At 57.7% G+C, this 26230-nt stretch overlaps 2 protein-coding genes across 4 annotated transcripts in view; one reads left to right on the top strand and one right to left on the bottom strand.

Moving 5' to 3' along the window:
* Positions 1–15763, top strand: part of GNAO1 (G protein subunit alpha o1) — a 176513-nt gene extending 160750 nt beyond the window's left edge. For 2 of the 3 annotated variants that reach the window (XM_068993421.1, XM_068993422.1), the window contains 2 exons: positions 3244–3397; positions 15576–15763. In XM_068993421.1, the coding sequence (XP_068849522.1) occupies positions 3244–3397; positions 15576–15763 (342 nt within the window). Of the gene's footprint in view, positions 1–3243; positions 3398–5482; positions 5671–15575 lie in introns of those variants that run through there. The other variant, XM_068993420.1, reaches the window with a different exon arrangement.
* A 4600-nt stretch (positions 15764–20363) lies between these two features.
* The window catches only part of AMFR (autocrine motility factor receptor), a 45564-nt gene continuing 39697 nt past the window's right edge, over positions 20364–26230 (bottom strand). Inside the window, exons 12-14 of the mRNA XM_068991951.1 lie at positions 25522–25605; positions 22814–22998; positions 20364–21989 (exon numbers count right to left, since the gene is read on the bottom strand). Of these exons, the coding sequence (XP_068848052.1) occupies positions 21842–21989; positions 22814–22998; positions 25522–25605 (417 nt within the window). The 3' untranslated portion in view covers positions 20364–21841. The remainder of the gene's footprint in view (positions 21990–22813; positions 22999–25521; positions 25606–26230) is intronic.

Below are 26230 nucleotides of genomic sequence, written 5' to 3'. Positions count from 1 at the left end.
CTCTCTGCAGGGGGTGCTGCCTTTCTCTGGGCCTGGCCTTGGTTTGCTGCTGGATTCAGGGAGCACCCTCTCTATCTTAGGGGTGTAACCATCATACCCGCCTGGTGGGGTGTGTGCAGTGGGGTGAGAATCTTCAAGGACTTGGAACCGTCTCTGGCTTAGCAGCCCTGGGCTGGTGTGGTTGTGTCGTCCCTGAGGGTTGTCCTGAGCCGGGGTCCCACTGAGCTGCCCACAGAGAGGTGGGCCTGGTGGGGTCTCAGGAGACAAGCACCCACTGAGGTGGGGCTTCTGGGCCGTGGGGTCACATCCTTGGCGATCGTTAGCTCCTGTGTGTGATGCAGGCAGGCACAGACCCCTGGCGCTGAGGTGTTGGGACTGGGCTTGTCAGGGTGGGCCTTGAGCAAGGCTGTCTTCTTTCCGGGTCTGTCTCGTCGTCGGTCCTGCCTGCCGGTCCCATGGGGCTGCTACTGAGGTCTGCTGGGCTTTGGGGTGTGGTGGTATGGGAAGAGGCGCCGCCGTTCGGAGAGGTCGGGCTTATGCAGTGACGGTGCCGTGGTTAGATGGGGCCAGAGCCACCGGCCGGGTGGGCCATCAGCACTCGCGCCGCATGCTGACCTGTCGCCCTTGCCTTTTCTCCTTCGGTACCTGGAACACTTCCGAGCGGGGCATCAGCGGAACCCCACAAACCCTGCTGTGTTCCAGGGCGAGGCTCTGGGACCCCAGTTGTGCAGCTCTTTCTAACGCTGGCACTGTTCTCAGTGGCCTCAGGAGCCGTGGTGTCTAAGACCCCCAGACCTGGACCTACTGACTATCCCGAAGCCCAGGTCGGCTCCTGCTGCCCCCATGAGGCACCGCACACAGAGACCACCCCAGCCCATCTCTCACTGACCCACTGTTGGCCCTGCTTCTGGACCCACTGTTCACAGCCCGCCGGGCCACCATGTGGTCTGAGCTCCATTTGGCTCATCTCTTCTCCTTGCTGCTCCTGGGAGTGGGAAGCAGGGCTGGAGCAGGAAGCTGATCCTGCTGTGAGTTTGAAAGAAAACCAAGCAGTGGAGTGTCGAGGGCCCCAGGCCTCTTCCCGGAGACCCGTCCGGCTCAGTCCCAAGGCCCAAGGCCCTCTCAGGAAGGGGCGCGCACTGGCCTCCGGAGCATGGGCAGAGCAGAGGATGTCAGAGCGGGTCTGGCAGCCACGGGGTCCCAAGCTCTGTGGCCTGCGAGTCTCAAGTGAACCCAGCAGGTGCTGGGCCTCACGCTCAGACGGCCTTCCCGGTCTGCCGGCCCCCAGCCCTGTGCCAGCTCCTCACCAGCTCTCGCTCTGGAGCAGGGCCCATTCTGGAGCACCTTCCTCCTCGCCTTCCTGCTTTCACTGTCTCTGTCCCATCCTCTCCCTCGGCTCCTTCTCCCCCGTTTCCCTGCCCGTCTTCACAAAGGCTGGGTCCGAGGACAGGAAGCCACAGCATGTGGGGTTGCGAATGGGCTCTTCCTGGGTTCCTTTCCACCCGGGAGAGAGCGGCAGCCTCTCCAGAGCTCGGGCGTTGGCATCACCACTCGACAAGAGCCTTCAGAGGCGGCTCCTTGCCGTGGTGCCAGTGAGAATAGCGCCCTGCCTGTGTGTCCAGGGCCAGGTGGACATAGCCCGGGGTCTAGCGCCACCGCTGACACCGTGGGAGCGTGGCAGCCGCCCCACCTGCTCCTCTGTAAAGTGGAGCCCATGACGAGAGGCCTCTGGGCGGCTCTGAGGACCCCTGGGGCTGGGGGCTGTAAGAGTGCCTGCGCTCGCTCGGGACCCTTCACGTAGCAGACGGCAGCTGCGACACGACTCTGCCCAGGAGCACCCCTTGAGGCCAAGTGGTGGGACTCACACGTGCTGCCCCCGGGAGCAAGAGCTCCAGCCGCTGACCCGTCCTTGGTCGTCCACCTTCCTCTCTGGTCGGCCCTGCCCCGCCCTTCCAGGCCGGAGGAGGTGGGGGTTGAGAATTGGGGCTGCCTGAGAAAAAGGTGTCTGGGGGCTCCTGGAGCTTGGCCAGGAGCTGTGGGGCTGGTGGCTGCCCGCCCACCAGCTGGCCACCCTGCCTGCCACAGCCCGGACCCCTGTGGCCCTGGGCCTCACTTGCCACAACTTCTCAGCAGCAGCACCGTCACCGCCGCCTGCAGGGCCTTAACTTGCCAAACCAAGGCCAAACCCATGAGCAGATTCTGAGAGATGCTGCAAGTCGGGCAGGTATGAAGCGCCTCCTTCCAGCTGAGACCGTCAGCTAAGAGTTGAAAGCAGCAGGTTCCCAGGGCACCGCCGGGTGACTTTGCTGTGAAGCCTGCCCCTACTCCCGCGTCCCACCCTCCTCACCGGCCAGCCTAGGCTGGTGCGCCCCACCTCGCCTTCCATCTCCAGCCACATGGTCCACAGACCTGGGGCGGCCGTGGTCTCTGGAGCCTGCCCTGGAGGCCCTCCAGACAGATCGGCTTTGACTTCCTGGCCTGAGACTGGTTGAACTAATTTGGAGTTTTTTGGGGGTTTTTTCCCTCTCTTTCCTTCTCATGTTTTCTGGGTTTTTTATCTTCCTCTCTGTTTTAATCTGTTTTGCTGGCTTTCATCTTGGGGTTCTTCTGGCCCCTCTACTGGGAACACAGTCTCGATAAGCAGCTCACACAGAGCTGCCCCCAGCCCAGCCACGGCCCAGGCAACCCACCCGGTCCTCAACCAGACCAAGGCCACAGCAAGAGCACTCCCCCGACGCTGTCCCCCTGGTGTCTGCTTCCAACTCTGGATTAATGCGAGGATCCCTCAGTCCTCGGTTAATGTTTCCCAGCTGAATGCGTGCATCCTCCCGCCCCCGCTGGTGGAGCCGAGTGCGACCCCCTGTAGAGCCGTCTGCATGCCCCGCGGTCCCCCGTGGGCATGTGGAGGGTGGCGGGGCCCTGCCCCCGCGTGCATGGTGCATGTCCCCTCCACGGTGGGCTGGAGTCACTCCGGCGACCTCGCTGCTCCCGCCCAGGTCAGCCCTCTCTGGGGAAGGCACAGTGTTGCCCCACCCTGCCCTGCTCCCTGCTCCACCCCCACCCCACCCGCGTGTCGAATGCAGCAGGGACCAGGTCCTTGTCCTTGTGGGTCCTTGCGTCTCTGTCTCTGTTCAGCCGTGTTGGCAGGCCGCCCCTCGCTTGTCCCTCTGTGTCACTGGCCGCGGTGGCTCAGGGCCCCGGCGCCACGCGGGCCTCACTCGCCTCTCCCCCACTCTGTTGCAGAACCGCATGCACGAGTCGCTGAAGCTCTTCGACAGCATCTGCAACAACAAATGGTTCACGGACACGTCCATCATCCTGTTTCTTAACAAGAAGGACATATTCGAAGAGAAGATCAGGAAGTCTCCGCTCACCATCTGCTTTCCGGAGTACACAGGTAGAGACGGCCACTTCCCGCAGGGACTGCAGGGGCCTCTCAGTCCCCCTTCACCATGTGCTGCAGACGCACCAGGCTCTGCCCCAGAGGGTCTAGCACAGAGCCGAAGGCGGGTCCCCTGCCTCCCTGTACCATGCTGTAGCAAGGGGCCTGGGGCAGCCAGCTGGGCTTCCTAGTCAGAGGAAGCAGGGCTGGAATCCTGGCTTGGCCACTTACAAGTCCTTGATCCTGGCAGCCTCTGGACCTCAGCTCAGTCGTCTGTATGTAGAGCTTGTCAGTACAGCGGTAACACCAAGATGATACTGGGGTGAAGATGGGGCTTTGAGCCAGACAGCCCAGGGTTTCTGCCCCAGCTCTGCCACTCACAGCAGGTTATACAACCTCTCAGAGCCTCAGTTTCCACATCTGTGAGATGGGTAATCACCGTGATTATCCATCCCTTCCTCCCAGAGTTGCCAGGAGGACAAAGTGAGCAGGAGTGAGTTGATTAGCATGGCAGTGGGCGCATAGTAAGTGCTCACCGAACACGCTTTTGTGACCGTGTTGACAACTGAGAAGTACCCTGAGGGCACCCCACATGGGTAGTTATGAGTCAAAAAGCCTGCTGGATGTGAGAGCCTCATGAACGGTCCTGCTCACACCTCCCTGCAGAGGACGCTGTGACCGACGGAGGCCGCCTTTGTCACGGTTGTGGCAGGGTCACCCAGCTGGGGTAGGTGGGCAGCCTGACCAGGCCCCCGTGGAGCAGCAGCGTGGCTAGAGTAGCCCACTGGCCCACTGGCTCTGCAGGATGGCCAGGGCCTGGTCAGAGAGACAAGTGGACGCAAAAGTGGGCATCTCCAGCCTGCCCAGCCCCCAGCCTGGAGAGCACAGGGGGAATCAGAGTCCCAGCTTGGTGTAGGGGAGCCTCCAGGCTGAACCCCAATTCCCCAGGAGTGGACGTGGGGGCCACGGCTCAGAGCTGGGCAAGTGGTGCAGCTTACTGTCTCTCCCCTTCCTCGAGATTAGGCTGACGGCCCCCGGGCCAGACCCCAGCAGCACACGGCCAGAGGCAGGCCGGGCTCAGCACCCTGTGCACACACCAGTCGGCCTCTGTTTAGTCACGTATGAATTGTGGAGGGTCCGAGCATCCCACCCTAGGTGACCAAGACTGTGGCCCGCAGGGCAGCAAGAAGCAAGGGAGTCAGTCACCAAGGCCAGTTTGGTGCTGACGAGGTCCCAGGGACCCTCTCCCTCACCTCCAGCCCAGATTTAGGAAAGAGCTATGGTCTAGTAGGCCCTCCAGGTCTGTGCCCCTGTGCCGAGGGGTTAGGTACCCCCCATCTCCACAGGCGTGCCCCTCCCGGATTTCTGGTTTGCACTGCGGCTCCAAACCCAGCCCCTTCCCTCCCTCCCTCGGCGGGTCTGGCGACCCTGCCTGGGCCTGTGGAGGCGTCAGGCAAAGCCAGGAGTCCCTTCTGTTCCTCCCTGAACAGCAGCTGCTCTCCTGAAACCCCACAGAGCAGTGTGGCAGCAAGTCAGGGGGCCAGACAGTTCATCCCTGGAAGGTGGACTTGAGAAGGAGGCAGGAGGGGATGAGAGGAAAGAGGCCAGGGCAGCTTGCAGGCACTGCTGAGTGTCCACCCGGCTTGCCCAGCAGCGGCCAAGGGCGAGGGCACACCTGTCTGCTCTGAGGAGTGGCCGCTGGCAGAGGACAGCCTGCAGGGGCTGGCAGAATTCTGATCCCCTATGAGCGCTGGTGCAGGCTTCTTTGGGCAGGACCCCCAGGAAGGAAGCATGTTTGCGTCAGGAACCTATAGGTGCATCTATAAAAGTTGAAACAAGAGTTCTGTGAAACAGGACCCCACCCTTAGTGCCGGTGAGACCCAGTGAGTTCTGTGCTCTCGCTTCCTTCATGTTTTTAAACTGGACATGAGCCGCAGACTTGATTTCATAACCTGCTGTTGGTTGCGCTGAGCTGTCTTTAGGTTCCTCCTGCAAGGGAGTCACTAAGGGGCCCCTGGTGTCCACTCCCTGGCCTGTGGCCTGACTGGCACCCAGGTGGGGGCCTCGCCTCACCAGCTCCCAACCTGGTCTCTCCCGCAGGCCCCAACTCCTTCACAGAAGCCGTGGCTTATATCCAGGCCCAGTATGAGAGCAAGAACAAGTCTGCCCACAAGGAGATCTACACCCACGTCACCTGTGCCACCGATACCAACAACATCCAGTTTGTCTTTGATGCCGTGACGGACGTCATCATCGCCAAAAACCTTCGGGGCTGTGGCCTCTACTGAGCCCCGGCCTCGCTGCCCAGCCCCCTGCCGCCCTGCTGCCCCAGCCCACCCTGGAGCCCATGCTCCACCACCTCCCAGCCCACTCTCTGCCCTCGACAAGGAAGCGCCAGCAGCTGGCACCGGGGGGGGTGGACAGGAAGCGCCCTCCACGGCCACCCTGGCCCCAGATGCCAGAACACGTGGTAATGGGGCTGGTCGGGATGCCGAGTGCCCACACCTGCCGTAACGGGTGACTCGCCAGCCTTTGCTTCGTCGCCGGGTCTCTTCCCTGGGGGAGAGGGCTGTGGGGTCAAGGCCGCCGGAGTGGGTGTGTGCTCTACGTGCGGTGATTCACGCTCAAAGTCTTGGGGTCTCTTCCTGTTGTCTGAGGCTGTGCAGGGTTGGGGGCGGTGGGAGCCACTGCTCAGCTTTTCTTGGGGTCTCTCTGGTCGAGGGCAGCTCCGTCACCAAAAAGCCAGGGTGGGACCAGGCCACCAGCTGTGTGTGGGTCTGGGGGTGCTCAGGCCTCGGCCACTGCCTCCCTTCCTCCTCCCCTCGGATCTCCACCCCCTGGAGCCAGCCCTTCCTTCTCTGGGCTCCCCAGTACCCTCCTGGGGAACCCCCACCCCCAACTCTCATAGGTCTGCAAATGCTTCTGAGACTGACTTCTTGCAGAGGTGTCTGAGGGGTGGTGGGAAGGGTTGAGTCCCGCGGTGCCTGGACAGAGGTCGGTGGGGGAAAGCCGTGGGGAGAGGAGGCCCAGACTGCCATGGGGGCCTCACACCCTGCCTTTGCAGGCCCCAGGGTGGTTCCTCTACTTCTGCCCTCAGCCAGGTCTCAGGCGGCCATTCTGGAGTGTAAGGGGATGTGCTTTTTTGTCTTGAATTCAGGGTGAATCCAGTGCAAACATGCTGGGGTCCCAGGGGGCCTGGGGACTGGAGATCCTGGGGTGGAGGAGGCCCAGGAGAGGTGTGGACACGGCCCCTGTAGCCAGTGTCCCAGCCTCCTCCTGTCTTGGTGAAGAAATAGAGTCTGTTCGCAGCCTTTGGGGTCCCGCCAGCTCAGGGAGCAGAGGAAGGCACGTGGACAGGCCCACCACACTGGAGTGCCCTGTGAGGGGTGCAGCCTGGACCCCACACACACACCCAGTCCCCTCCTCTGGACCAAGAGTCCTCAGACCCCTTGGAGGAGCTTTGCTCCTGAGATACTTGAGCAGAAAAGGGTGGGGTGACTCCTCCTGGTGACTCAGGCCCTGGCTGGCCTGGGATGGTGAACACACCACCCCCTCTCTCCTGAGTGCCCCTCCTGGCTGATGCTGCCAACCCACAGCCTGGCAGACGCTCCATGTGCTTGGGTGGTGGCTCTGTCCCTTGAATGATGGCTCTGCCTGGGGAGACATATGTGCCCATGGGAAGAGAGGGGCTACCCCTCGAGGGGGCTCCAGCTCCTCCCTCCTCAGGCCCTCTACTCCTCCAGCCCCCACACTGGGCTCTGCTCGGTCCTGGGTCAGGCAGCACCCCTGAACTCCCAGCGCAGCCCCCAACTGCCCTGCAGCCAGGAGCCCTGGGCTGCTTGTTTCCCACAGGCAGAGCTCTGGGTGGTGCAGTGGAGAGCCAGGGCATCTGCCCTAGTGCCAGATGCCCTCAGGGATGGCTGAGCCCCGTCCCCCACCTGGCTCTCCACTACTGCCCCTGGTCTCGTGGGAACTCGCCAAGCATCCAGGAGCCACCCTGCCAGCCCAGGTCCGTTTCGGTCTTGTCTGCCTTGCTGTGTGCTGTGCCTTGTACCAGGTGCTGGGTCGTGGCAGAGATCAGGCCCCTGGAGCCAAATGCCTCCATGTCCCGTGTGGGCAGCCCAGGCCATCTTGCCCAGTGCTGAAGATGTTGCTGTTAGTTCTGGGCACCACCACCCTGGGTATGACCAACTGTGCCCCTCAGTCTGTCCTATGACCCCAGGCTCAAAAGCAGCTGACAGGCCCCATCTCTAAGGCCGTCATCCTGGAGATGGCGGTCACCAGCTCTCCTGGGCAGCAGGCAGGTGGAAGGTCCCCGGACCGCAGCCCACCCTGCGTGCAGCATTAGGAGGCTGGGGAGCTGGGTGCTTGGGGCCTTCCTGCCCCTCTGTCCCCTGGGTGGCCTGTTCCGTCTCTGCCCTGCTCAGCTGCTTGTGCTGTTCCTGCCCTCTGACCTGGGCCTGCCCAGGCGTCCCTGGCTGTCTAGTCACAGCCCCCACGGAGCAGGTGTCTGGGGTGAAATTCCCTCCCGTCCACTGCACCTCCCGTCCGCACCGTCACAGGCGGCTCCACCCTGCGGAGGAGCAGCTGAGGTGACAGACAGGTTTTGGCTCCGTCGTGGGTGTGGGGGTGCTGGGGGCGGTGTTATGAGCGACCAGACCAGGTGGCCCCATGTGTGGCCCCCCAGAGGCCATGCTTCAGCCCTCTGAGGGCCTCTAGTCATCAGGCCAAAGGGAACCTGGTTCTGGGAGGGGCGCCCACGCCGAGCCCTTGAAGGCTGCACCTGCCACCTGGATGCCCGTGGGCAGCGTCTATGTCCTGTGCCGATTGCCCCGGAAAGAGCGGGCGCTTGGCCTTCCCACCGAGAGCAGGGAGGGGCTCCAAGGCACTCCGGCCTGACTGGAGGGGGCACTGCCTGAGGCCCGCGAAGAGTCTCAGTGGAGCCTCCTCCCTGAGGAAGGAGCAGGGACTGCCCCAGCCCTGAGCAGACAGCATGGCTTGGGGCCTCTTGCCAACAGCTGGGACAGTACAGTTCTGGGGCCTCCTTCCACAGAGCACTAGAGGCCTAGCGCCCTGGCCCCCTGCGCTCTCTGGCCGCAGCAGAGCCTGGGGGCCCGTGGCCACATGGGGGTAGGAGGCACAGCTCGGGCAGATGACCACCCTGGTATCTGGTGCCGGGATACCCCGGTATCTGGGCCTCCCAGCGCCCAGCGCCAACCCCCCCCCCCCCCGCCGCCCATATCCAGCTCCACGCCCCAGAAACTGGAGGCACCCTGCCCCCATGGCGGTCCTCTGTGACTCCACAAGTGCCCTGCCTACCTGGAGCCCCCACAACAAGGCTGTCCGTAAACCCCGAGCGGGGAGGACCAGGCATCAGCTCGCCTAGGCCCTTCCCTTCTGCCGGGGTGAGTCCTGCAACGGAAGACTTCACCCCTCCCTGCCCTGGGACAGTTTGTGCCTGGTGCATGATCCTGCCAGTTCTCCACTCTGGCCCATGTCTCTCCTGGCCCCTCCCTCTTCTCTGGCCTGACCCAGGGCAGGCCAAGCACATGCCTCTTGGTGAGTAAATCCACTGCAGTCCGGCCCCCGGCCTTTTCTCCAGACCAGGCAGTGTTTTGCCCCCTCTCTGCGAGGTAGGGCACACGAAGCCGCCTCGGGTGGCCCCTGCCCTTCCCTGAGCCTTCTGGATGCCTTCAGGCACAGCCTGGCAGTTCTCAGGAACTGAGGCCCGAGGCTCCAGCTCCAGGGCCAACAGAGATTCAACCTGGGGTGCCAGAGGCCAGCACCCCCCAGACAGTCCCCCTGACGTCAACCCACAGGCCTACAGAGAGAAGGGTCCAGCTCCCCATGGCAATGAGACCAGATAGGACAGCCAGATCAGGAACAGGGTCTGTGAGCTGCTGCCCCTGACTCCACCCTCACCCCCAGAAAGGCGAGTCTCAGTCCTCTGGGCCAGAAACAAAGTAAGACCTTCCCTTGGGGGCTCCAGGCAGACCCCACCCCAACAGGTGAAGGCCCCTGTCGGGGGAGGGCCTGGCCCGGGCAGAAGCAGAGAGGGCCCACCCAGACCCTGTGCACCCAGACCACCAGCCTGAACGCACAGCCCATTCCCTGCAGAGCCAGCAGCTCACAGGCACCGCTCTCCTATGGCCTGTCCTCTCATTGCCCCCCACACCCCTGCACCCCCGTTCCTGCCGCCTCCCCGAGCAGCCAGGCCTTTCACCTCCCTCTCTCCTCTGCCTCGGCCCCCCTGCATCCTCCCCTCCTGTGCCCGGCAGAGGTGGGCCTGGGCACCCCCTTCCTTCCTTAGCAAACCTCCTGTCTTAGGTACAGTGGTCCCACCTCCCAGCCCCACCACCACCCACCCCATATTAACTGTAATTTTGTAAGAAGAGTGACTCGTTGGTTTAATAAATCTCTAGTCATTGTAATAATTTATTGGCTGACGTAATGTATTTATTAGTCACCTACCATTAATAAAAAGTGCCAGCTTTTTCTAGTGTGAGTGTGGTGTGTTGTATCAGTGCCCAAGTTGCTTCTGCCGGGCACCCTACCTCATGCTGCGTGTCCTGGGGCTGGACTGTGGGCCACCCGGCAGAGGGCACAGTGCACCAGGGCAGGGGGATTCCAGGTGCCAGGGGGTGTGGTGAGGGCAGAGGCTGCCCTGTCCGTCCAGAGGGCTTGGCGCCAGCCACTGGCCACACTCTGCTGGCGAGTGGGAGAGACAGGAAGGTGATGCTGAGCTGGGGTGGGTGCTGTCGCCTGGCTGTGACCCCTGGCTTCCTTCTCTTCTCTCAGATGTTGACATCACTTCTGAACGTGTTCTGGCATCCGTGTTCTCTGGGCAAGCATGTACGGACAGGCTGGGCTCTTGGTTCCTTGGCAGTGGGTTCCAGTGGGTTCAGAGTGATGAGCGGTGAGGCCTGCGGGGTGAGGAGGGTGTCTCAGTGCCGGCGCCTCCCCTCCCCACCACCGTCCCTGCATCTCCCTCCGTCCAGGCTCACCCCCCAGGTCTGCCCAGGGAGCCTCACTGCCTGCGGGCCCCTCTCCTGCTCTGTGCCGCGTGCTCGCTCGCTCGGAACCGGGACCTCTTGAAGGGTGTGCATTTTCACTCCGCAACTAGACTGTGCGCTCTCTGCGAGCAGGAGCCTGTGCTGATCATTCCTGCAGCCCCACAGACGGCTGCACACTGACCCTGCTGGTGTGAGCGGGAAGAGCGCCCGCCCTGCAGCCCCGGGGCAGGCAGGGGCCGAGCCTTAGCCTAGTGGGACTTGAAGCCGGGCAGCTGGCCTGAATCGTTCGTTTGGACCAATGCTTGGCGGCCTCCAGACCTTTCAGCCCAGCCCAACCCATGTGCCATATGGTCAGAGTCCCTACTCTCAGCTCAGGTCTCTCTGGGGGCCTCTTCTGGTTCTGGGAGTGCCCTGGGCATGTGTCCCCAACATGCCCCCCCCCCCACGTCTATAGATCGAATTGAGCTAGTTGGGCAGCGAGGTGGGACCTTGCCTCTGGCCATGGGCTTCCAGCTTGTGGTTGAGCAGCTGTAGGCCAAGGTGCTGCTGCGTGGTGGGGAGGCGTTTCCTGTGGAATCCTTGGCTTGGAGCGGCTCTGCTCTGCTTCCCTGGTGGGCCGGGGACCCTGGGTATTCCCAGCCCTGGCCCCGAGCAGCACCTGCTTGAACTCCTAGGAAACCTCCGCCTGCCCGCTTCTGAACAGGCTCCACTGAAATGGCACCAGGGGGAAGTGTCATGTGTTTTCTCTACTCGAGGGTGACTATGCAGTGACCGACCCGCGGAATCTGGGTGGGGGATTGAGAATGAAATGGACTGGTTGAGGCCAGGAGGATAGTAAGACCATAGGAGTCTGCCGGATTTGTGCGGCAGGTCCGAGAGGCTGCAGTAAAACCATTGTCTAGGGGCCCCTGAGGGGCAGCTGAGACCCAAGACCACCCCCTCCACCAACTGGCTTTGGCTGTAAGAACAAGGGTTTGGTGCCAATGCCTCTTCCAGGTCACCAGGATAACAACCCAGCCATGCAAGAGATGAACAAAGACATGCGAGGCCGGCCGTTTATTCTGACCATTTATTCTGGAGCCCACAGGCTACTCACGCTGGCCGGAGAGACCCACTGTGTTGCAGAAGCTGTGGTCTGGCCCAGAGTCGGGGCCACGTCTCTGTCCTTCCTAGTCCCAGCCCTGTCACCTCTGTGACCCCTAAGGATTAATGGGGTTAAATGACACGAGGCAGGGAAGAGCTGGCAGCGTGGGACTCGGTGACAGGTGGTGGTCACTTCACATTCAAGCAGCCCACTCGGCTCCACTGCCTGCTTGTCCATCTCCGGGGATAACGCCCAGAGATGCCCACACCACTGCTCTGCTTATTCTTATTCTGGTTAGAATAAGGCCGTCCTTGCCCAGGGCAGAAGGCTGTCCCAGGGTCCTGCTTGATTGGGAGTGCACATCCTTTTGGTTCATTTACTAAACAAACTCCTGTGTGCAAAGCAGTTCTGCACGGCTTTCAGCTCTCATAACCTGACCTGTGGTTGAGTTTGACCCAGCCCAAGGGAGTGCGGCCATCCCCCAGGCAGCCTGTGCAGTAGTGTTTCCCCAGTCCCCGGAGGATGCTGGCAGGAGCCACAGGAGGGGCCTAGAGCCCCTCTCCACTCCCGGAGGACACCCCCACCCACAGGTTAGGCCCAGCAGGAAAGGTGTGGACCGAAAGGCCAGAGCACAGATCTCATGCTCCTGTCCAGCAATCCCCCCAACACACACACATGCACGTGTGCGCACACAGATGCAGGGAGACCCTCTCATGGCTTCGGACTCTGCAGAGGGGATGGTTGGTCTCCCTGTCCTCAGCCTCTCCCAGGGAGCCCTGGTTGGTTCCCAGTCCTCTCTCTGCCACCGGCCCCGAGACGGGAGTATGAGTTGCTCTGAACACTGGACACAAGAAGCGCCGTGCTGTGCAGGACGTTCTACCTGTCCGCCTTCCAAGGAGCCGTTGGGGCCCAGCAGCCCTTCTGAGCCTCCAGGTAGCCCCGATCCTCCCTTTCCTGCCTAACTGTCGTCTTCTCTTTCCCTGTCTCCCTGTCTGTCCCTCTCGCTGTCTGTCTGGCTCTCTCCCCTCCCCGTCTGGGGCTGCAGAACCGCATGCACGAGTCTCTCATGCTCTTCGACTCCATCTGCAACAACAAGTTCTTCATCGATACCTCCATCATTCTCTTCCTCAACAAGAAAGACCTCTTTGGGGAGAAGATCAAGAAGTCACCTCTGACCATCTGCTTTCCCGAATACACAGGTGGGTGCCGCATGGGCCTGCCAGGGACCTGCATCTCCCAGGCATCTGGCAGGTGGGGAGGGGCTAGAAGAGGCAAGGGTGCCGCCCTGGGCGTAGTGGGAAATGAACCCTCACGATGCTCGCACGTTGTGACCAGGTGACTCGGAGGGACGTGGCAAGATCGGGAGGCCGGACCGCCCCCCAGAATCCCCCTCTGCTTTCGTCCTGGCCTCCCATCTCCCCAGCACCCCTCCTTAACTCCTGCCCTGGGCCTCTGCTGGGCCACACAGCCCATTTTCCTGCACTAGAAAGGGTGCACACGTGCCTGATGAGTGGGGCCCGGGCCGCCTCAGCCCTGCTCCCCACCTCCACCAGCAAGCATCTCACCTACCCTCTCCTGCTCTCCCTCCATCCTGGGCTTTTCCCCAGTCAAACCACCCTGACTCTGCAGGCCTCCTCCCACCCTGCCTGTCTGCCTCTCTTCCACACCTTCTCAGGGGCTTTTCCTTCCCAGCTGGCTGGCTCAAGGGGAGTGTGTCACACACCCCCGTGATAAGGCTGTCTCTGGCGGCTGATGGAGGCTGGCTGTGTAGGATGGCCCAGCTCTGACCTGCTGCTTAAAGGCTGGAGCAGCACTGATGGGAGGCCAGAGCCCAGCCTTTGTTGCCCTGGGGACTGGGAAGCTTTTAGGGGCTCCTCGGGTGGCACCAGAGGATGTGTCCCGGGGGGCTCAGTCAGGAACCCTCTCTCCCTGACAGCCCCAGGGTGTAGGCTCAGCTCCCAGGGTGACATGGGTCCTCAAATCCAGCCCGATTCCAGGAGCAGTGGATGCTGCCCCCCAATCCCCGCCAACCTCCTCCATTACTGGGGAGAGTCCGCCCTCACCCTTGGGTGTGGAGGAGGGTGCACTGGCCTGTTCTGAGCACTGCCTGTCTCCCCTGTGCGAACCTGCCGGCTTCCCACCCTTCCCAGGCTATAGGGAGGCTGAAGCGGCCTCTGGAGCCAGACCACAACCTGGGGCAGGTTAATCGCCTGTGTGTGTGTCATCAGGGCCCCACAGTAGGCAGGAACCCCCACCGCTTGGGGGGAGCACAGGGAGGAATGGAGAGGATGGCACCCAGTTGCCAGGCCTGCCCCACGCCTGCCATCAGCACCTCAGTACCATCCAAAGGATGGACACCACAAACGGGGGCACTGGCTGTGTTCGAGGTGCCCTCTGCAGGGCGGGGCGAGTCCAGGCGGGCACGGAGGGGTTGGCCAGGGTAGGATGAGCCAGGCCGTATCCCCTCTTGGCAGCTACCTCTCCCAGCCCCAGCAAGGACCTTCAGGACCCACTTGGGTCCTCAAAAAGTGGTCACCAGATGGGGCTCGGCAGGCCCTCTCAGGCCAGTGCCACCTCTGAGGGCTCTTCCTTGTCCCCAGGGACCTGGTGCCCCTGGAGCCCAATTCAGGACACGGCCCGAGGAGTGGTCAGGCTCGTTGCCGGGTTTGTGTGGGGTGGTGGACATGCCCAGGTGAAGTCAGTCTGACTCTGGGAAACACTTGAGTGCTTCAGGATCTCCAGAGAGATCCAGCTTGAGTTCGGGGAACATGATGGGTGACAAATGGTCAATGAGGTGGCCCCTGGGGGTGCCTAGGCCTGTGGGGACGAAACCAGCTGGAGGGGCTGGGGTGGGCAGGTGGGTGTCGGGATGTCTCGGGAGCTCTGAGGGACCGTCGGGCTGTGTAAGGGCACGGACTCAGTGGATGCTGACAAGGGAGGAATGGGCACCCTCAGAGTCACTCCTGGGCACTTTTCACCTCAACAGGTGCTGTCTTGGCCCCCTCTGCATGGGAGGGCCATTGGTGGGGTCCTCCCTGGGGCTGTGTCTAGTCCCTGAGCCGCCCCCAACTTAATGCTTCACTGGTGGCCAGCCAGCGGTGGAGTTGCGGCTCTCTGCCCTGTGGGCTGTCCAGAGCTGGTCTCCGCCCTGACCCCTACCCAGGGGTGTCTCTACCGCTTAGCCCTGATCCCTCACATTTAATTATCTGGCTGCAGACACTTTCCAGCGCCCAAGCTGCAGATCCCCCTGTGACTCATTGGAGACTAGGGCAGCTGTAGGGGTGGGTGGAGGAGGTGTAGCCGCCCACCCTTAACGTCAGACTGTATCATTTCCATGCTGGCCAGCTCCTAGGGGCACTGAAGAAAATGGGGCAACTATACTTGGACGAGCTTTTAGGCAGTTCTGGGTTGGTCCATGATTTTTTTTTTTTTTTTAATGTTGTTAGAAAACCACAGAATAGAGATATGGGGCTTGGGTTGCAACTCATGGGCAAACTGTCCTTACGTCATCCAGATACCCCCACCAGACCCTGGCCAGGACCGAAGGAGCATCCAAGGAATTGGGGGTGCCAGTGGGGCCCCAGTTAGTATTACAATACCACCAGCCCCTCAAACTTCCCACCTGGGGATGGAGGGTACCCATGCCCCCAGTCCTGGTCACTCACTTTAAGCATGGGGACTGCTCAAAGACAGTCCTGGCCGTACCAGTGGAGGAAGCATTCAGGAAAGTGTAGACATGGCGCCCCGCATGCCCAGAGCCGCCACCCCACCCAAAACACCTGCAGGAGCAGCAGCAGGCCTGGTTGGGACCAGGGCTGAGCACTGTGAAGGGCAGACCCGCCGGCCTCAGTGTGCTGCCTGTGGCCACTGTCTGCCCAGGGCCCGTGGGGGGACCGCGTGTGAACACAGGGAAAGACCTGGGAAAGCCAGGTGATCGCGCAGCTGTGTGTGGTTTTTAACGTGAGCTGTGACTCTGCCTTGGAGGAGGGCCCCAGGCAGCCTCCTGGAGAAGGTCAGGGCTGAGTCTCCAGCCCACCCACCCCCAAGCCCGCTCTCATCAGGGCCTCCCCACAACCCCTGCTCTGTCTCCTTACAGGCTCCAACACCTATGAAGATGCCGCTGCCTACATCCAAGCACAATTTGAAAGCAAAAACCGCTCACCCAACAAAGAAATTTATTGTCACATGACTTGTGCCACAGACACAAATAATATCCAGGTGGTATTCGACGCCGTCACCGACATCATCATTGCCAACAACCTCCGGGGCTGCGGCTTGTACTGACCTCTTGTCCTGTATAGCAACCTATTTGGTAATGATTCCAGCACTCACAGAAAAGCTTGCACACATACACACACACCCTGCCCCCCCCCCCCACAAATGCAAGTTGGTAAACAAATTCCAAAAAGGCATAACAAACCTTATATATATAGACAAATATATATTAAAGTTTTTTTAGTCTGTACTAGAAAGAGCTTCAGACAGAACCGACCACCATTCCATTGCTCATCAATTTCCTGGGACAGCACCTGAGCGTGCACTTATGCGCATACACACACATAGACACGCACTGCGATCAAGTCCTGATTTGGGAGTCCATCCTTTTAAGAACAGCCACATGCTTTTACACTCTGAGACCCATTTCTGTGAGCAGGGGGAAGGCGAGGAAAGCCCTGGCCTCAGTCCAGCCTTTTCTCTGCTTCACCCACTCGGGCTGTGTGCTCTTGGTTCTGTCCTGCACTTGTGTGAGTTCCAAAACTGTTTTTTAAAAAGTGGCCAGCACCCCAAATGTCTCCCTGCCCCATACTTTGCAACAAGAGAAAACTTAAGGATGCTTCTCTTTTGGGTGGCGGAGGTTGTTAACTTCAAGAATTTAGAAGAATCATTGCTCCGATCAATCCACTGTCTCCTGAGTTTTCTTTATTCATGTTAACAAGGCAAGAGTCAGAGAAGAGGGAGACTTGGTTTGCTTCCCACCTGCAGCTGAGGGGAGGGGCCGTCACAGCACAGGGTCCCCTGCAGAGCTGAAGTCGCTCCTCAGGCTCCCCTTCCAAGAGGGCCGGGGCAGGGTCCCTGGGGTGAGGCCTCCCGGGGGGGCCCGGGCAAGGCTTCCCTTGGGTTCCGGATCCCCCTGCAATGCTGCCCCATTCTGCCCCCACCCCGTCATTAAACACGCTGGAGGGTTTTTCGGTCGGTTGGTTGGTTGGTGTTCTAAATCAAGGAAAATGGTCCGACTGGACCCCTTGTCTCTCTCTCTACAGACTGCTTCACGGACTCTTTGCTGTTGACGATCTCCTGGTAGCATGACCTTTTGGCCTTTGTAAGACACACAGCCTTTCTGTATCAAGCCCCCTGTCTAACCTACGACCCAGAGTGACTGACGGCTGTGTATTTCTCTAGAATGCTGTAGAATCCGGTTTTAGTTTGAGTCTTTACATTTAGAATTTGAAAGGAAAGGAAGAACATTTCTCATGTGCTTTGTAGTGTTTAAAAAAAAAAAAAAAGAGGATAAAGGAAAACTCACCATCTCATCCATCTTTTTTTTTCCCTTTGTGAAATAAACATACACACCTGCAGCCTCGCCCACCCCACCTGCAGAGGTGCCACCTGTCCACACCCTGGGCGCTGGTTCCCGGCGTGTGCTCAGGCCCTGCTTTCCCAACGAAGCCTCCATGCCCACAGCACCCCCCTGCCCAGCCCCGAGACACTCAGACCACACGCTCACTCGGGGTTTGTACAGATAAAGCACAGCTCTCACTGGCCAGTAGCTGCCCCCAAAGGATACAGAACATATACATAAATAGAGCCCAACAGAAAACAGTTTCCCCCTCATTCCCTTCCTACAGAGTCCCTTTATCTTTTTTTTTAGTTGTTTTAGGTTTTGGTTTTCTTTTTGTCCTGATGAGCACTATGTATTACACACCAGATCAGCTTTCGTAGTCTTTGGGAACCGGGTTGTGGTTTTTCCTGCTGACATTTTCGCTTCTCCGTCTCTCAGATGGATGCTCCGTGTGTGTGTGCGCGCGCGTGTGTATGTGTGTGTGTGTGTGCGCGTGTGCGTACGCACACCCCTCCACCTTTTCCTTTGTTTCAGTGACCTGTGTTCGCTCTTTCTCATGTGGGGATGTTTGTGCTGCAGATAAAAAACAAAAATTTTTAAATACCACAAGATGGGAAAAAAAAAACAAAAAAAATAATAAAAAAAAAAGATGGAATGTAATGTTTACATGAAAGCCACAGTTCTCATGATCAGTCCAATGTCATTTCTACTTTGACTAGTATCCAAACCCCAAACCTCTTCACGGTTCACTTTTAAGACAATATTTGCTGAAGAAGACCAGTCACAGCCATTTCAGATAAAGAGGCAAAAAGACAAAACACAAAAAACTTAAAATGCAGAAAAAAAAAAAAAAATTGGAAAAAAAAAGGAAAAAAAAGAAAAAAAAAGCCCACGGGTCTTTCTAAGCCTTTCTATTCCCAATCGGTGAGGTTTCTGTGATATCTTACACACTGCCAGTCTACTTCTCTGACTAATGGAAAATTCATGTGTAGCTCAATAAAGAGAATGTTTGTCTGTATTCCTGAGTCTCACCCTCGGGCTTCATTCTGACAGGAAAGGGGAGGGACTTGACTGGGCCACAGACACTGGGAGGCTGGTGCGTAGGGTTGTGAGTGCCGGATTAAGGACCCTTCATCCTGGACCTTCCCCACGCCTGTGCCAGTGTTGCCATCAAGGGGGAACCAGCTGAGCACAGCCACCTGGGAGCAGGGCGGGTAGAGGAATGGGCCATTCTAGCCTGCAGTGCCCCCTTCCTCCTGGTCCAGCACCCTCTCATTGGAAGGGCAGGTTTCCTGCTAATATGTGATCCTGTACCCAGGGGCTCCACCACAGCATAATGGGTGGTCCCAAGGATGAGGCCAAACTGCCCCAGCCTTCTGCACCCAAAGGGTCATGTGCACTCACTCGGACATCTTGAAAAGCCTCCCCTGTTGCACCTGAATGCCGGCAGTCCCCAGCAGGCCACACACACACGGGACGACCGAGACCAGCACAGCCTGGCGCATGGAGTCGGTTCTCCAGTCCCTGGGTCACCATGTTTCTGCTGCAGTTAAACTGCAAGTCAGTTGAGGCTGGGATCTGGAGGGAACACAGCTCAGCAAAATCCTGCGTCAGGTCCTTGGATCACTTAGTAGCCAAGCAGTCAAGTGCTCCACCCAGGAGATGGCACGGGCTGGGTGAAGTCAATTAAGTGGAATCCTCCACACACCAGCAGCCCAGGAAGGCCTCTCCCTGGCACTGCCCCTGGCCTTTTAAATCTGGTGAGGATGGCAGGTAGGGGCTAACACTGCTGCAGAAATCGTGGAGTAATAAGAGGCTAGTCCCCTTCTGTTACAAAGAATGGATCCAGGAGCTCCTTAGCCAGGACAAGGCTGCTGGTGAGCCAGCCAGGCCCGGCCCTCCCCCAGGGCTTTTCCCACCAGCTTCCCTCACCCCAACTTATCTGCAGAAGGAGGCGCACGATCTCAGTTGATGGGAACCCTGCACTCTCAGGACTTGACTGAGAAGAAGCTTGACTTCAGGACACAGGTCTGGGGCGGGGGTTACAGATGAAAGGCTGAAGGATACCATGATTTCTACATGTGGCATCACCTGAATTTCTCAAAAAAGAAGCCATAGGGTAACAGGGTTCTTGCCCAATTTGCTTGTGAATTCTGTAGCTAAAAAAAACAACAGACATCTCTTTGACCTTACTTAAAACGGAATCCAGAAGCATTTTGCTAGGAAAGGGTGCAGGGAAAGACCAATTATTAGAACAAGACGCGTGGGGGTGGAGCCTATGCGTCATGGTTTCCAGATGCTCCACAAGTAACTCTAATGTGCAGTCAGGTTCAGAACCACTCCTAGGAAAGAGTGAGGAGATGGGAGATGAAGGAGTCCAGAGGCAGGCAGGCTGAGTTGTCCCTTGACCTAGCTGGGCAGCAGGGCCAGGGCTCCTTGTGCGTGCGAGGCCCTGCTCCACAGAGCTCTCAGCTTTACCCAGAGAGGACCACATCTGCTGGCCGAAGATCGAAGAGCACACGGTCTACCCAGCTCAAGTGGGAAGCCAGGTCCGTGCAGCCACCTGCACACCCAGAATCCACATCAACAGAACTAGAACATCCACAAAGATCATGGGTCTCTACGGTACATAAAAGCCTCAAAATCAGAGGGGGGAGAAACCAAACTGGGAACCCAAGATGTCAAAAGGGTCAAAAGAAAATGAAGGGAGTGAGGGAGACCACTTCCAGAAGAGCCCAGAGAGGGCAAGGGCCCCTCCACCACCATTCAGAGCACCCAGACGCCCCCGGTTTACAGACCTGAGCCAGCTGCCTGGCCTCAGCAAAGCATGCTGGAGAAGCTGGCACGGCCAAGGGGCTGGGGGCGGGGGCCACCCCATGGAGTTGGGGGGCTGGCCTAGCATCCTGCCCTTGCCTTTAGTCTGTCCCAGATATCCCCAAGAAGTGACAGAAGCCAAGAGACAGTAAGTGCACAGAAGCCTTTCCTATGCAGGTGTAAAGTCTAAGGGTGAATTTAGGACCTCTCTTTGGGGTCGTTTTAAAGGCATGTCTCCTGTGATCACTGTCATTCTGCTGTATTCCATTGTCTCAGGACCCTCTAAAATTGACTCCAAAACATTCTTTCACACATCTGAAACATAAGAACACACGGAATTGGTATCATCTTTAAAGGTGCACATCACACACACACACAAAATTATAAAGAAAAACCCACCAACCAAAACAGAACACACAACATCAAAACACAATCTAATTTCTGCACTTCTGAAGAAAACTGCCTTAGCTCCAAGCCACACACAACACCACACTAGCACAGTTTGCTTTTTATTATTCTTCTTCTTCTTGTTGTTTTACAGTAAAAACAAATAGCTATGCTCTCAGCAAAACAAATTTTAAAAGAAAAAAAATCACAGAAATTTACTAACAGCATTTCAAGATAAGGCTTTTGAAAGATTTACTGAAATAAATTATCTCAGCCTAAACACGTACTCATCGCTCTATTTTCAGTTACTTCTCAACAACATCCTAAAAACTTTGTTATGTAAAATACATTTAACTTTGCCAATTTTAGGTAATACTGGATTCTTCCCAAAAGGACTACCATAAAACTATGCTTTCAAACATTAAAAAAAAAAAAAAGAAAACTTAATCCAGTAGGACATAAAACTGAACTATGTAAGCTATGATTGCGTGTTTCAAACCCTTCAAGTGAAATTTGTCAAGGATTTGAAAAAGTTCAGATCTGGGTCTGCTCCAAGGCAGGTGGAGGCAACACCTCACCTTTTAACCAACACAGTTATGAAAATGAAGGGCTCCAGGGAAGAAAGCTACAAAAGGTATCATTTATTTCTTCAATGAAGCCCTCCAAGAAGTACTCTCCCATCCCCAAAGACCAAACCCACAGCCTTTGGCATTGCCTAATTGACTTTACCAAGGAATTAAAACCACAAACCAAAGCTTGCTACTTAACCCTGTCAGTGCTGACCTTCCCCATGTCTGGGGGCAGGTGGGCAGGGGACAATGAAATACAGAGAGGAGAGGATGGACACGCAGGGCGTACTCATAGAAGGAGGAGCACCAGCGTTAACGGAAGTAAAGCCAGCTCTGGACAGGGGGCTCAGAAAGTCCCGCATGTCCTGGGACACAACTGTTACCTCCTCACACCACATCCCTGGGCTTTCCCTTGCTCTGCTCCAGGTATCGAACCAAACACGGTTTTTCCATGAGGCCCCGCCAGCCCAGGGGTCCAGAAGCCTGTAGCTCTGGCCTCACTCTGTGACATTCTGAATGCCTCCTCACTAAGAACAGCAGCTGGACAACAGAAATTACCCAGTGGTGTGGAGTCAGGCTCTGTCTGTCCATCTCCACGCTGCTTTGTATGGATCCCCCTGCCTCCAACCCCCATCTGCTGCACACACACTTCCTGCCACGTTTGGAGCTAAAGACACCGGCATCTGTTATGACTTCTGCATAAGGCAGTCATGGACGTTGCCTGCTTCAGGTCTTTGGTTGCCCACCTCCTCTTGATCCTCCCCACCCCTCCAAAGTCCAGTCAATGCAGAAGAGATCTTGCCTAGAGTTAAAATGTGCAGTGTTTCTAAGGGAAGAGAAATGTCACATAGAAAGTATTACAAAAAAGGATTAAATCTGTCAGCTGTCCAAACACTATTAAGACCACATGCTTTATACAGCGGTGATGCAGTCAAGCCCGCTTCTTCACACAGCGGGCGCAACTGGGGACAGGCCTCTTCAGCAGGCCGGGCACGCGGCTCGGGCGGAGGCGGCGAGGAAGGCAAGGAAGCGCTAGGAGGTCTGCTGCTTCTGAAGTCTCCGCTCGGCCGCAGCGGCCAGCATCCTTCGACGCAGGGTCACAGGGTCAGAGGTCGTCCCTTCTGAGGGGAGGCAGCTCTCTGAGGCCGAGTCATCTTCAGAACTTCTGTTCAAGAAACGCCTACCAAAAACCAAAGGTGCAAGTGAGGGACCCAGGGAGCTCTGGAAGGCAGGCACACAGAAACACACTATGTGCTTCCGTAATTCCCCCTTCCCCGGCACGGCCACGAAGCTGTCACTCAGCACCACCCCGTAAATAAGACACCCAGCCCTGAACAGAGGGGCGGAAGGTCTCTGCAGCGGAGGCTGCTCAGCCCCTCCCTCTCCTCCACCCCCCGAACACACACAGCATGAAGTCCCTACTCACCAGGCTGGCGCTGGGCACCAAACCCACCCACGGGAACAACACACCAGCCCTGTCACCAAATGTTTAACTACCCAGTGCCTGCCAAGTCAAGAGAACATTCTCCCTCTGGCTGCCCCCACCCGGGGCTGGGGCTTGCGGGGATGTAGCCGTGCTCCAAGGCTGGCCATGCAGAGTGGCCAGGATGGAGGACTCGGGTGCTGGGCACCAGGCTGGCATGAGGCCCTCGAGGCCTTGGTTTCTTCAGCTTCAAGTCTGTTTAATGGGGATAATCACCGTGCTCCCTCTTAGAGTTAAGAGAATGAGAAAGTAGTTAACATAAAGGGTCTAGAACACGCTGGCACAGAAGTACTAAGCACGGGAGTGTGGGTTAAAGTGCCCACAGGGGACACTGGCAGCGCTGGCCAGAGGTTATCGGGTGGCCCAGTATTACCAGATCCTCTGGCTTTTCAGCAGAGATTTGAAACTGGAAACTGCAGGTGACAGGCGCTAATGCTCCAGTGCTGGCATCTATGGCTAGGACGCTCAGGTCCCGGGACTGGACGGGAGGTGCCCCGCAACGGCACTGCAGGCCCGCTCACCTCCGCGCCTGCTGCAGGAGGTCATCCTTGCGTTGCACCAGCATGCGCTGCCTCTCGTCTGCGGACTTGGAGAAGCGGCTGCCCCGGGCCTCAAAGTCCTCCCCCTCACTGGGTTCCACCTCCAGCTCGCCGAAGTCCAGCGCCTCCTCCAGCCGAGGACTGAGGTCCAGCGGCACCCGCTCGGTCTGGACACAAGGAAGCAAGGGGTTGCTGTGAGCAGTCCAGTTCCCCACCTGACCGGAGCCCCTCTTGATGCTCTTCTAGACCCCAAAGGAGACAGGCTGCCAGGCAGGGACCGACAAACACATGTCAGCAGACACGGGTTCCTGATGGGCAGGGCCTGACTCACCACGGCATGTTCAACACTGGGGAGTAAGTGAAGGATTACCATATGGAAAACAGCAGCACCTCGAAACTGAACTGGCGGAAGACACACAAGTTAACTACTAATTTGCATTCTGGGAATTTTCTGTTCACCACTACTTATGGCTCTAAAACTTCAACAAGTCTTACCACATGTACTGCACAAATTTTATACCCTCATTTGACTCTGAGAACAGCTAGGCAGATAAGAAGGGTAAATTCTTAGTATCTTTTTTAATACAGACATGAGATACTGTGCTTGAGTCACAGGATGTAATAATGGGGCTCTCTCCATTATAGCTGCAGCTGTGAAGGCCAAGACAATGCCCAAGGCCCTTCGCAGGCTCGGTTATGGCCCATCTGTGTTGCTCGTGCTTCCAGACCCAGGCTGGCCAGCATCAGCCCAAGGCGAAGACAGAGTTGAGGAACAAGTGGCTGAGAAGCCTATTTTAAAGAGTTTCTGGTGGGAGCGCTTCTCCGGCTTCTCAGATGAGCAAGGGAGGAACGTCAAGAGAATCCCGGGGCCTGACTTACACGCCCTAGACGCCGGGGGACATGGGGGCCGGTGATGACTCACACACCTGAGAGACCTAGCAGGAAGAAACCGGCTTGCAGCAGATTTTAAAAAGGCTTTGACGGGAACAACTGTAAGGTCCACCAACTCTAAGGCACCACTGTGTGCGCTCTGGGGAGGAGACATGGGTCCTACGGGAGGATCTAGCCCAAGGCTGCTGAAAGTCTGCCCAAGAGGACCACTGGAAGGGGTGAGGGGGGCCCCATGAAGTAAGGGCTGGCTGTTGAAAGACAGTCCAAGTTCAAAGGAAGAATACTCAAGGTTTCTGGTGCTGGACAGGGCAGAAAGATCTCTAAAATAACAGCTTTAACACACACACACACCCACCCACCCACCCTGGGGTCACATGGCCCATCCTAACCCTCTCTCCTCCTGAGTCTGATCCTAGAGGAGTTGGGAAGAAGAGCCAGTGAGTGGAGGTGGAGGCAGAGATGGAAGGAAGGGCATGGAACCCCACCCTCAGGCCCCCACAGGCCGCCAAGCCTGATCCATGCAGGCCTGAGCTTGGGCAGAGGCAAGGCCTCAAATTAACAGGAAGAGCTGACCTGCTGACTGGGCTAAATCGAGGTGTTTATTAAATGACTGTCTGTTTTCCAATAACTTATTACTTCCTGAGAACAGCCTAAAGTGTTATATAGCAAGCTTCTTTGTGAAACAAGTACTTTAATTTCACTACATTAAAAAAAAAAGTCAGAAACCTTCAGGCTCACTTTGAAAAGAAAGTTGGGAAATCAAGACAGAAATTGAATGTGCTGTACCCACAAGGCCACCCAGTAAGCCCAGCATCTAAATCAGAGCTAAGCCAGCTACGAAAACTGGAAAGGCAATGATCCTCTTCTTCAGAAGCCAGACACTATTTTACAAATACTGCACAACCCAGTTAAAGATTCGGATATGAACATTTTAACTCAGCAACAGATCTGAAGAAGTCTTAGGAGTTTTTAGTGTTTCCTGTTTGTAGGGAAAGACACGTGAGGTGAAAGCAGCTGCTTCCAAAGAGCCCTGACTCCCACTGGAGGGCAGGCAGTGCCGTCCTCGGACCCCTTCCCTGTGTGGGGAGCCCCACACATCTCACACACACAAGGAAATGCGAAGACAGGGTTGCTTGGGGGTTTTCAGTCCCTTAAGAAAGTTTCCAGCAAGTACAGTCATCGATAAGCAAACGGGAATTACAAAACACGAATGTGAACTGGCACCCCCAGGCTGTGGGGTGAAGAGCTCAGGGTGGAGGCACCTCTTCCCCGCACAGCAGACAAGGGAGCTGTTTTCGGTTGGAGGCATTCACCCCATGTCACCCACAGTGGTTATCTAGACAGATTTGGTTCCCAAGATAACTATGCTTCCCCCCACCCCGGGGGTCTCCTGTTTGTGAAATGTGTGGAAGTTCCTACAAATGCTGAGCTCAACAAGAGAGGTGTAGGGGAGAATAACCTGATGACCTCGGCTCTGGAGAGTGGGGCCCGCGTGGTCACCCCGAGTCCCGGGCCAGCCCCTCCACACCCTTCCTAGTGCTACACTCAAGTTAATGGTGGCAGGCCCGGCCAGGAGAGCATGGCCCCTTTCTCCTCCAGGTCCTGAGGACAGTCCCCAGGGAGTGGGCTGCCGGCCACACCCGGGCACAGTGAGGTTTGTTAGCCTCACATGCTGAGACAGGACTGGCATACGGCCTGCTCACTACTCGAGCGCTGTCACACCAACATCAGAGGTGGACGAAGCCCGCCGCCAGGCACCCCACCTCACTCCTCCACGCTCTCTAGGGCACAGGCCTTACCTGAACAGAAGCTTCTCCGTCCTCCTGCTCACCGTTTGGCCTTTCCACGGGGCTGTTCAATGCGGGCCTGATGCTCTCTGATCGCTGAAAGAGACACAGCAGCACAGACAATGCAGAGCCGCTCTGAACTCAAGGAACAAGTACAGGGGGGCCTGGGGTGGTGGGGAGGAGCTACAGCCCCCACAGGCTGAGTCCAACCAATCCCCGGCGTCCCAGACACGAGAATGCTGGATTAATGACCCGACAAAGGAGTCGAGGCCTCAGTCCGAGAGTCATCAACATTTAATTTCCCTTTCAGTAATAATGACTGCACAACAACAGCAAAACACAACAGGAGGACAGATAGGCCACTGTGGAAAAGCCCCGACATGGCCATCTCATCCACCTCAACGTCCCATCAACTAGGTGCCGCTGTCCTCACGCTCAGCCAGGCTGAGACCCTGGCCGATACGGCAGACACCTCGGGACCCTGCCCTCGATCCTGCAAGTCTGTCCCCTCGGTGCCGGCTGGCTGGTTTCTGTATTTCATCGCCCAAGGACTCGCTCTGGCTGTGTGAGAGATCTCCGCACTCCTCAGAGGAAGCCCTCTGCCGACAACTGATGGGAACTGGTGCATAAACACCCCAGCTCCTCTTCCCTCAGGAGGCACGTGAATTCTACACTGGATCCCAGAAGCCTCCAGTGGCCTCGAGCTCTAGACACCCACGAT

Source organism: Capricornis sumatraensis, chromosome 20, assembly GCF_032405125.1.
Source record: "Capricornis sumatraensis isolate serow.1 chromosome 20, serow.2, whole genome shotgun sequence".
In the NCBI taxonomy this organism is placed as follows: domain Eukaryota; kingdom Metazoa; phylum Chordata; class Mammalia; order Artiodactyla; family Bovidae; genus Capricornis; species Capricornis sumatraensis.
The sequence above is the reverse complement of the archived record's forward strand: the minus strand, read 5'-3'. Positions and strand labels throughout refer to the sequence as shown.